This window comes from Alligator sinensis, unplaced genomic scaffold (assembly GCF_000455745.1).
Source record: "Alligator sinensis unplaced genomic scaffold, ASM45574v1 scaffold1368_1, whole genome shotgun sequence".
Taxonomy (NCBI): Eukaryota; Metazoa; Chordata; order Crocodylia; family Alligatoridae; genus Alligator; species Alligator sinensis.
This window is the reverse complement of record NW_005842725.1, coordinates 666623-678475: the sequence shown is the minus strand read 5'-3', so window position 1 is coordinate 678475 and position 11853 is coordinate 666623. Positions and strand designations below refer to the sequence as shown.

Here is an 11853-nt window from a genome sequence, read left to right as displayed (position 1 = left end):
GGGCCTAATTGATGCTGGTTAAGTCATTATGTAGTAGCCAGGTCCTGTGTATTGAGCTGGTTCCGGAGTCAATCATGATTGGTTGGTAACTGGGAACACAGCAACTCAGCAGCCAGGCCTGCAGCAGCGTCTGCCCTCCCCTCCCCGCCCCAAGACAGACACAGTCAGTCCCCCAGCACCCCGGGCACCAGTTGTGCTTGTCCGCAGCTTGAGGTGCAGTTCCCCCCAACCCCCTGCATTAATCTTCTTGAAACTTGGCAGGCTTTGTGGCCTCAGTAAGAGCTACCATTTCTGCAGTTTTCATCCCGCTATGTTGCAACGCCTAGACGTGGCATGAGTTTTGCTTTCAAGAATTTGGGGTGCAGTTTCTCCCAAACCCCTGTACCAACCTTTTTGAAACTTAGTAGACTTCATTATCTCTGCAGAGTCTACCACCCCTGAACATTTCATCTAAATTGGACAAAAAACAACAGAGTTATAGATATTTTAATGTTTCCCCATTATACCCTATGGCTGGATCTCCGAGGTGGCTCCGATCTGCTTCGGGAAGCTGAACGAGGCAGCGCTTTGACCCAGATGTGCTGCTTCGGACCCCGAAGCATTCAAAGCTTCTCCGGATCTGAAGTTCTGTCCAAAGCCTCACACAGGCCTACTAGACAGGCTAGCAAGTTGGGTGAGTCAGAACCAGATGAAGTTCAACATTAAGAAATGTAAAGTACCCCACCTGGGGACAAACAATCACCTGCACAACTACAGGCTTGGCAATGCCAACCTGACCAGCACTGCAAATGAAAGAGACCTGGGGGTAATAATAGACCACAGCATGGATATGAGCCAGCAGTGCAACTCTGTTGCCAGCAGGGCAAATAATACCCTGGCATGCATCAATCGATGCATTTCCAACAAGACCAAGGTGGTGATTCTTCTGCTCAACTCAGCATTAGTGGGACCCCAGCTGGAGCACTGCATCCAGTTTTGGGCACCACACTTTAACAAGGACATGGTAAAACTTGAGAGAGTCCAGAGAGAGGCCACCTGTATGATCAGACACTTGCATGACAAGAAAATAATACCCTGGCATGCATCAATCGATGCATTTCCAACAAGACCAAGGTGGTGATTCTTCTGCTCAACTCAGCATTAGTGGGACCCCAGCTGGAGCACTGCATCCAGTTTTGGGCACCACACTTTAACAAGGACATGGTAAAACTTGAGAGAGTCCAGAGAGAGGCCACCTGTATGATCAGACACTTGCATGACAAGACATATGAGGAAAGGCTGAGGAACCTGGGACTCTTCAGCCTGAAAACAGAGAAGGCTGAGAGGGGACTTGGTAGCAGCTTACTGCTACATCAGGGGAGTACATCAGGGGCTCAGTTAACAACTGTTCACCAGGGCGCCCTTGAGGAAAACCAGGAGTAATGGCCACAAACTCCTGAAAGACCATTTCAGGCTCAACATTAGGAAAAACTTCTTCACAGTCAGGGTGTCCAGACTGTGGAATAAGCTCCCTCCAGAGGTGGTGCAATCACCTACCCTGGAAATCTTCAAGAGGAGACTGGACGGTCACCTTGCTGGGGTCACCTGACCTCACCTGTCATTTTTCCTGCCTGGTGCAGGGGGCTGGACCCGATAATCTTCTGAGGGCCCTTCCAGACTTGTGAACATAGTGAGGAGGACTTTTAAACTAGGTTTGCCAGGGGATGGAGACCAAAGCCCCAAGGTAAGTGGGGAAGTAGGTGACCTGGAAGAAGCACAAGCAGGAGCAAGGAACAGGGCCTTATTCTTCCTGAGAAAGTAAGGCATTCAGCTAATTACCTCAGATGTCTGTACATGAATACACAAAGCATGGGAAACGAGCAGGAAGAATTGGAAATCCTCGCGCAGTCGTGGAACTGCGACGTGATTGGAATAACAGAGACTAGGTGGGAGCTCGCATGACTTGGGCCCTGTCCTGGACGACTATAAACTATTCAGGAAGGACAGGCAGGAGAGAAGAGGAGGAGTTGTACTTTGAGTAAAAGAGCTGGATGATTGCTCAGACCTCCAGTGTGAAACTGGAGATAGGCCTGTTAGGAGTCTCTGGCATAGGGTCAGAGAGAGAGCAACAAGGGCAAGGTCATTGTGGGGGTCTGCTATAGACCACCAAACCAGGAAGATGAGGTGGATGAGGCTTTCTTCAAACAGGTAGTGGAAATTCCTGATCACAGGTCCTGTTTCTCATAAGGGACTTTGATCACCCTGACATCCGCTGGGAGGACAGTACAGCAGTGCACAGGCAATCCAGGAAGTTTCTAGATTTTCTACAAGTATGTCGGCAAGAAGAGGAAGGTCAGGGAAAGTGTGGGTCCTTACTGAATGGGGGGAGGCAACCTAGTGACATGATGAGGAAAATGCTAAAGTACTCGATGCCTTTTTTTTTTTACACCTCAGTCTTCACAGGCAAGGTCAGCTCCCAGAGTACTGCAGTAGGCAACACAGTTTTGGGAGGAACTGAGCAGCCAACAGTGGTGAAAGAACAGGATAGAGACTATTTAGGAAAACTGGATGTGTGCGAGTCCATGGGGTCAGATGCAATGAACCCGAGGGTGCTGAGGGAGTTCGCCGATGTGATTGCAGAGCTGCAACATTATCTTTGAAAATTTATGGCATTTGGTAGGGGTCCCAGATGATTGGAAAAGGTCAAATACAGTGCCTATCTTTTAAGAAGGGGAAGAAAGAGGATCTGGAGAACTACAGATAGGTTGGCCTCAGTCCCTGGAAAAATCATGGAGCAAGTCCTCAAGGAATCCATTTCTAAGCACTTGGAGGTGGTGATTGTCACGACCCAGTGATTTTTTGTGCCTCGGCACTATGGAATTTCCTGGCCACACGAGAGCTCCTTTGCACGGCAGAGTGTTCTGCTGCAATTGAGAGCCTGCGTGCAGGAGAGTTCCCGCCAATTTGCAGTTTCCTTTGCAGGATGCATTTCTTCTTTGCAGCACAGAAATGCACGGTGCAAAGAGTTCCCGCTATTCGGATGCAAATTTGTGCCCCGTTATTGGCCAGTGCTAAATTATTCACACGTGGCGGCTAGTAATTGGCTCGCTGGCCGTTTAAAATTCCGCGCGACTTCTGCCCAAGTCGAAGAGCTTTGAGCACGCTGCAGAGTGCCTCTGAAGTTATCTGACTTGCGGCTGCCGATCGATAGACCGATCACCTATCGATCTTTCTTCCCGTCACCGAGCGCAACCCCGACGTACCCCTTTCCCCGCCGGCTCCGAATTGCGGACGGATTAACTGGCTTGGGCCCCGCCAGCTGGAACAACTCGTGTGGTTGTTCCGACGACCGGACCACCTGCGTCGTGATTGCAAGCGGCGTGAGTAAAGTTTTTGCAACCAATAAGTTGTGTCTGCCTCTCCATTCACCAGCCCGCCCTGACGTACGAGCATACCTCGAGTCGGCCCTGGCCGTCCGAGACAGTGATTAGGAATGGTCAAGGGCAAATCATTACTGATCAACCCGATTGCTTTCTATGATGACATAACTGGCTCTGTGGATGGAGGAAGAGCAGTCGATGTGGAATACTTTGACTTCAGCAAGGATTTTGATACGGTTTTGCACAGCATTCTCTCAAGCAAACTAAGGGAGTATGGGCTAGATGAATGGACTGCAAGGTGGATAGAAAACTGTTTGGATCATCGGGCTAAAAGAATAGTAATTGATGGCTCAATGCCTAATTTGCTGCCAGTATCAAGTGGGGGTGGTCCTGGGGCCAGTTTTATTCAATATCTTCATAAATGATGCAGATTGCACCAAGCTGGTTGAAGCTGTAAATGCACAGGAGTGTAGGGCTAGGATCCAGAGAGACCTTGACATATTGGAGGTTTGAACCAAAAGAATCTCATGAAGTTCATTAAAGTCAAGTGGTAAGTCCTGCACTTAGGATGGAACAGTCCCATGCACTGGTGCTGACTGGCTGGGCAGTAGCTCTGCAGAAAAGGACGTTGGGGGTTACAGTGAACAATAAGCTGAATATCAACCAACAGTGTGCTCTTGTTGCAAAGGAGGCTACTGGCATACTGGGCTTCATAGTAGGAATATTGCCAGCAGATCAAGGGAAGTGACTGTTCCCCTCTATTTGCCACTGGTGAGGCCACATCTGGAGTACTGGGTCCGGTTTTGGGCCCCCACTACAGAAAGAATGTGGACAAGTTTGAGAGAGTTCAGCAAAGGACAATGAAAATGGTTCAGGGGCTGGGGCACATGACTTGTGAGGTGAGGCTGAGGGAACAGTGCTTATTTAGTCTGGAGAAGAGAAGACTGAGAAGGGATTTAATAACAGCCTTCAACTACCTGAGGGATGGTTGAAAAGAGGATGGAGCTGGACTGTTCTCAATGGTGGTAGATGACAGAACAAGGAGATATGGTCTGAAGTTGCAGCAAGGGAAGTTGAGGGTTTACTACCCTCCTAGTGTGGAAAAACTTTCTCACTAGGAGGGTAGTAAAGCACTGGAACAGGTTACCCAGAGAGGTGGTGGAATCTCTGTCCGTGGAGAATATTAAGACTTGGCTAGAGAAAGCCTTGGCTGGGGTAATATAGTTGGGGGTGGTCCTGCTTTGAGCAGGGGGTTGTACTGGTGACCTCCCAAGGTCCCTTCCAGCCCTCATGTTCTATGAATCTATGATTCTGTAACACACCGGGGTCACTGGGCCCTTCTGTCAGTTGAGCAGCTTACCTGCTGAGAGGTTGCTGTGACATTAAATTGTGCTATTTTCCTTTTTGCTTCTCCTACAACCATACCATATTATGTAGGCATTTGGCAAACAACATAATGCCTCTCCATTGAAGAAAAGATCTCTCTCTTCAGAACCCACATGTGCTTCACTTGGCTTACACAATTTGACCTACAGCTGCAGTGGTTAAAGGATGGGCCTTTTGGAAGGGACCCAGCATGCTCTCTGTTTGAACTATCCTTTCTAAAGGTGCTGATTACAAGCTCAGGGCCAAACAAACACCAGCCAGGCTTCATGTATAAGCAGCTGTACAATGAGCTGTCACAGATTGCCTCCTTCCAATGCCCTGACCCCTGTCGCACACAAGCAAGGCAGGAAATTGTTAAGCCACACAACTGTACATCCTTTTGCCCCTCTACTCGCAAGCGTGCTTTGCTGTTGCCACAACTACCATGCACCACAGCCTTTATTCTGCTCCTTTAGGGATGCTCTTTCCCAGACTGCTGCTTCAAGTTCCCAGCCTATCCTTTAGCCATGGCTTGTGTTCATGTCTTAGAAATCAAACTCCACCTGGTCCTTGGTGCCTGTCCTAGCAGCACCCATTACTGTGAATCTGTGCCCTCTTCCACTGCAGACCAGCTCTAAACAGTCAGACTGCTGAGCTGGTTGGGAGATCCACTGACTTCAGAGGGGGGCCCTGTGCGAGCAATGGCTTCTGTTCAGGTCAGGCACTTTGCGGGATCATTGCCTAAGTGAAAACAAGCATCAAAAGGAGGTGAGGTGCCGTGGGAAATGACCATAGGCAAATGCTTGGAGCTTAGTTTGACTACTGTGGTGGTGGGGAATTCTAGCACACCTGTGGGTGACCAGAGTGGAATGCCATGCAGCTGGGATACGGGCTCATGAGGGTCTTGTCTTATGAATTTTGCAGACCCCATAAGTGGGAACCTCATGTTGAAAAATCTTTCAAGAGAGATGTCTGGAACATACATCTGCACAGCAAAAAACAATGCTGGTATCTCCAAGTGCAACATAACCCTGGAGGTGAATTCATGTGAGTATACTCCCAGTGTGGTGGAGTCTCCACTCCTGGGCTGGAGTGCACAGACATTATCTAAAGGAAGATTTAAGGCCATGGAGGAAGGGGTCCAGAAAACAGTGAAGGAATTAGCCTGATTTGATATGAGGGGATGCATTCACTGCTCTGTAATGTTGCAGCGTAACTGGAACATACTGACTGGAGGAAAGTTAGGGATTAGCATTAGCAGCAAGGTGAAGATTGCTGCAGGTTCCTTATCCAGCAACAAAGGAAGGTTGGATCTGGCAGGGGTGGAGGGGGAGGGGAATTCCTGTGCCATGGGGAGCCCCCACAACCTAACCAATGGGCTTTCTCTACCACATCCCCTTTTACCATATTCCAAGACAAGTGTGAGAAGCCCAGCTTCACCCTGGAGAAGCTGGCCAGGCTGGCCCTGTCCAGCTTCCTGAGGTTCTGTATTGCTCTGACCCTGGCCTGCCGTCCTCTATAAACTCTGTTCTGATTTTCCGCAGACAACAATGCAGCTGTGATCGCTGGAGCTGTCGTGGGGTGTCTCATTGGAATTGGCTTAATCACCGTGTGCATTCTGCAATTTTTCGTGTGCCGAAAGAAAAAGAAAAATACACAGGAGGAAATGGCCAATGAGATCAAGTGAGAATCTGTGTTGTTTATGCCATCTGTTAGAAAAGCCCCTGGGGAGACTTCCCAAACACCATTGGTGCTTCTGTTCTCTAGCAGCTTGTCGGGGACCTGCATACTTGTAGCTGTCTGGATTGGAAACCTGAGTGCATAACTGAATGGAAAGTTACCAGGGCACAAACATACCATTGTCTCTGAGGCTGGGGCAGCCATGATGTTGTCCCCTCTTTACAAACCTTGTGGTATTTGGTGTGTGTAATAAGGCCCCAGTTCCTGGAATCACATGACTCTGAGACTCTCAACTTCCATTTAAAAATGATCTCTGGATCCCTAATTGAGGAGGAAAACTTGGAAGCATGACCTGTTTGGTCAAAGAACATGAAGACAAATCAAATACACCCCTCATGATGACTTGGAGGCTGGTTGATGGTTTTGCTTGGGCCTAACACTGTAGCTAGTAGCAAAGGCCAGAACTAAGGTTGCCCAGCAACTACATAAGATGATACTGCCATAAGATATTGGTTGAATTTTGTCAAAACGTAATGTTTTGGGCTGAAGCTTTCCCTGCTGGTGGCTGGCCAAGGTTAAATGCTTTCTCGAAAATGTCAGTGAAGATGTTTCAGCCATTTGGGGCAAACAGTTTAAGGGCAAATTTTGTTTTGTTGCTGATGATGAAATGCTTATCATGCTGGTTTTGTGCCTCTGCATCTTACAGTGTGGACCTGAAGTCTGGCCAGGGCCCAAATTTGGCTAAGTTAAAAGCCTTTGAAAAATCTCAGCCTACACGTGCTCATACAGACCTCTCTGAGTTTAACAGCTCAAATCTCCAGAGTTTCTGTCCACAGTGAGCATGTTCCATCTCCACTGCTGCTACTTGTAAATGCAAAGGGGAAGGGAAGAAACAGGAGGGAAAGTAGGGCAGCAAGGTAGAGCTGGGGATGGTAGAGGAGGGGGAGTGGACAGAAGCTGAAGGGGCAGGGGATTGAAGGGCCTGTGGATATAGGCCCTCTTGTAACCTATGTGGTTACAAGAACACACATGATGGAAGAAACCAAAGTCCTGAGTCTTTATTCTGGAGCCCCCAAACAGCTGTGAAGTCTTTAGGCAAAGTTGGAATCTTATCCTTGCACACTGCCTAGTGTCCATAGAGGATAACAGACCACTGCTGCTACCACTAGCTTTGCTAGCTCGAGTGGAAGGGGCCTGTGCTGTAGAGGCTAACATCTATGTTGCATATTCAGACTTTGTTCTGGCATTTCCTGCTTTCAAGTGCTTTGACTTGGCAGCTGTATCATTCTGTTGCCAGAGAGTGAGGGAGCACATAAAGGCAGCACATACTCAGGATCCCCAGATCCAGTACTTGCCAGCCATTTTATCCTGCCCGTCTGCAGAGCCTGGTTCATGGAATAGCCCATTCAAACAGTCTAAGGCGTAAAAGTCCCATGTTCAATTTCCAGAAGTGCCCGGTTCCTTCCCTGGTTGGGAATAATGTGTGTAAATGGGCAAAGACCGTGTTCGCTCCTTTTACTGACCTCTTCTGTTTTCCATTCCAGGGAAGATGCTGTTGCTCCAAAGACACTTTCTTGGGCTAAAGGTTCTGGTTCAGACACTGTCTCCAAAAATGGTACCTTGTCTTCAGTGAACACAACTCGGGACCACAAATTGTACATGTCCAAGCCTGTCTCAGACACAGCCTCCATCATCACTGCTGCTGGCAGCACTGTGGGCTACAAGCCCCAGTACACCACCCTAAGGAGTGGAACTCTAACACCCACTCCCAGCTTATCCAGCCAGTCCCTGCCTCTCTATTTCCCCCCTGTGATGAATGGCAACCATTACCAGAACACTGTGCCAAGCAACAGAAATGCTCTCCACAGGACAAATGGACCTCAGCTACAGCCCCCCCAGCAAGAACCTGCTGTGCCTCAAGGGCTCACCACCTCCACCCTTGCCAGAATGGGTGCAGTGCCAGTCATGGTACCGGCCCAGAGTCATGCAGGGTCACTAGTGTAAGCATCCAACAGCTTGTGCACCCTCTACAGAGAAAAGGGTCTGCAAGTGGCCATTTATCCTTACCAAAGTGAACAGTTGGGAAACAGAAGGGCAAAGCCACTTGCTTCCTGCTCCATGCTCATGCATATATGAGATGTGTGAGGGGAGCAGTTTACATGGCATTTGTGTACAGAAATTCCCAAGGAACAGGCTGCTTTAGATACCCTCTGGACACAGCAAATTCCCCTGCAGCCTCACACACAGCACTCCTCCCCACAAAAACTCCTCCCCACCCCCTGCTCCCTCCCTATGCTGTTGCCTTAGCACTAGGGCCCACCTGCTTCCCTCCTCTGGTGGGAGAGTTTATTTATTGAAGAAATATGGCTGGTGTGTGTGTGGTTATTTCCCCTGCTTTGGGCAGCAGCTCTTTTGGCTTTTTGGCAAAGGCTGTGGCCAAAGGGCTTGAAAAATGCTCTTGATAGTGCTGAGTTGGGGACACGGGGGAGAAATTGGGAGCTGCTTGGCCAATAGCCACCATGGTATCCAAGCTTCAGTTTCAGCCTTTGTGAACTCCAAGATATGACCCCTCCTTCCCATGGTGCCATTTTGTCTGTTATAGGAGCATTTTCCCACTGCTAGCAAATTGTGCTCACTCCCGGTGCAGAGAGCAGGCTTGTCGTGAGTGGAGTTGGGCCCAAGTGGAGCTTCTGGCTAGGAGGGAACCTGTCCAAGCCTGGCTCTGAGCAGCCATACAGTGCTGGGAGTCTGTTTGCTAGGGGAGAAGCATTATAGTACAGATTCCCCTATAGTACAGTCTTCATCCCCATCACTAACCAGATTAAGGCACTGGGCCTAACTGCATCATGGCTGCTAGCTAGAGCTGTTATGAAAGGGTATCACTGTGATAGTGTCTGGTGATGGTAGCTGCCATGAATCCCACCCTCTGCCTGGTAAAGCTGGAGAACACCCCTTCTCTTCACCCATGTACCCCCAATTGCTTGTGTACTCTAGCAGCTTTAGTTCTCTGGCTAGCAGGGTTCACACTTTCCTCTCTCATCTCTCACTATCTGAATCCCCCAGTCTGTGTCCTGCCTGCATCAGGTATTGGGGCAGGGCAGCAGCTCACCTGGGACTTGTACACTCCTTCCTCAACACTGTGGAGAGCTGCACTTTGCAAAGAGCCTAAGCACCCAACAACCAAAGTTGTACCCTGCCTGAGGGGAACAAGGCCTCTGTGTCTTCCCACCAGGAGAGGGTCATGAGCTTGTGCTACTAACCCAAGCAAAGTGTTCTAGAGTAACCTCGTAGTCTAACCATTGTTCTTTTAAGGACACCTTCAGCATTTTGATTCATATTATGCTAATGATTATATTTGTTTATTTAATGGACTCCTTAAACCTTGTGTATTTTGCTTTTTTGGGTAGGAAATAATTTTATCCCCATAGCTACTAACTGCTCTTCCCACCCAGATCGTCTCCCTCTGGTTGTTGTTGTGCTGGCTATTTTTAAATGTCAGCCAGATCCTTCTGCTGGGTGGGATGGGGAAGGCGCTGAGAGATTATTTTTATGTACAATTTTAAAATGTAATATTTTTCATAAATGGTCATTAAAATATTTGGTTTTTATATTTAAATGGGAGCTGAGTTAGCTGCACTCCAGAACAGGCACAGCTCAAGACCTTTACCACTGCCACCCACCAGTGCCTGGCAGGCAGACAAAACTATGCAAACCTCGTGACAGGAGTTGCCATGGGTAGCATGGCCCGTGTTATCAGCATGCCTCTCCCAGCCCTGTGCAAGACAAATATGAATAAACTACATCATAGCCTTGTGGTTCTGTGCCCAACCAGAGCATTTGTAGGGGAAGGGTTAGCAGGAGTAGCAGCAGGAGTGAAGGCCTAGGTTCTCAATGGGACCTAAGTGGGAGGTGCCTCACCCTCCTGGCCCCCATCCCCCTTTCCCCTCCCACCATGCAACTTTCCTGCACTGGTTCTGGCAGTAGGGAAAAAAGAGAAGCAGCCCACGGTGCAGGAGCAGCTGGAGGTTTGTTGCCACCCAGGGCAGATGTCACTTGCTGGTATTTCTGGCCTCTTGACATGCATATTGATGGCAAAAAAGGAGATGACATCTCCCCAGTCAGCACTGAGCCCCTGGCCTCTGCAGCGTATGCTACCGCCACCCTGGGTACAGTACTACCCAGTTATACCTATGACTAAAGCCATCCTCACCTTGACTAGCCACCCACATCTCCATCCCTGAAGAAAGCCTCATCCACCAAGTTATAGGCCACTGCTGGGGTAGGAGAAAGGGCATTGCTCATCACTCCCTTTGATGCTGTTCCAGGGGCTGAGCCACATGACTAGCATAGGACAGGTCACCTGATTTCACAAGGCATTGCCCTTCCCCTACCATGTATTCAGAGAAAGCAGCTGCCTGTACTGAGCTGTGTGTAGAGCTGGATGAGTTCCACGTGCTCTAAGTCGGGGGAGAGGGAGGTGGAGGAACACGTACTTTGAGGATCCTGCTCAGTCGAGGTGTGAGGCACCAAGATGCTTGGTCCTTCCAGGACTGAGGTGCTGCTGGAGGCACACAGAAAGGAGTTTTTATCACCTGAGGAACTTGAATGTCAAAAACCAAGGTGCCAATGGAGTTCAGATATTTTCAGCATGCAATTTGTGGATTGGATTTCCATGCCTAAATTCTGCCTCAATCCCACTTTAGTGCCTAGATCTTTTCTGAGTTCAGATTGTAGCTCAGCAATTGTCAACTGGGGTCGTGTGAAATTCAGAAAAGTTATGAAAACAGCCTTGAGCTTAAAAAGGTGCTCAACCCCCTGGCCTGCAGGCACTATCATCCAGCCCACAGCACTCCCCAGGGAGCCAGAAATTTGGTGGTGGAAGAGCAGTGGCAATTAACATGGCTACCACTTGTTCACCACCAAATTTCCAAGCTCTGCCTACAGACCAGGTGTGGTCTGTGAACCAACTTGGCATCACTTATTTGGCCCACTGATCAGTCCATGCCAGGGCGCTATAGGTGATGAGTAGGGGGTGCACATGTACCCCCTGAGAGCACTGGTGCCCCCCCACTCCAAGAAGCGCCGTTGGCACTTCCAGGCATGCCACTAGCACTTCTGGGCTCTTCTTGTGGACAGTCATCACCCCCTCCAGCCTCAGGAGGCATGCATCGCCTATGCAGGGCTCTGATCATGCTTCTGCCTGCAGCCTAATGAGATGTGGATTGGTCCACGGACTTCCACAAAAAGAGATATTGTTAGGGATCTACCAAAAATCACCATTGCATATTTTTTGTGGACAAAGCCAAATCAGGCAGGCTCTGTGAAAAATGGTGGACTCGCTGAAAAAAAAACAAACAAAAAAACCAAAAAAACCAACAACTTACCAGCAATCAAAGGAAAGTGTAGGAAGCGCTGCAGTCCTGAAATATGGGGTATGGGGGGGAAGAGC

General features: G+C 49.0%; 1 protein-coding gene across 3 annotated transcripts in view; it reads left to right on the top strand.

The window, feature by feature from the left end:
- The window catches only part of ESAM (endothelial cell adhesion molecule), a 105068-nt gene extending 94257 nt beyond the window's left edge, over nt 1–10811 (top strand). For 2 of the 3 annotated variants that reach the window (XM_006034329.3, XM_025216312.1), the window contains exons 5-7: nt 5649–5771; nt 6269–6407; nt 7949–10810. In XM_006034329.3, the coding sequence (XP_006034391.2) occupies nt 5649–5771; nt 6269–6407; nt 7949–8408 (722 nt within the window). In that variant the 3' untranslated portion in view covers nt 8409–10810. Of the gene's footprint in view, nt 1–5648; nt 5772–6268; nt 6408–7948 lie in introns of all 3 variants that reach the window. The other variant, XM_025216311.1, reaches the window with a different exon arrangement.
- The last annotated feature ends 1042 nt before the right edge of the window (nt 10812–11853 follow it).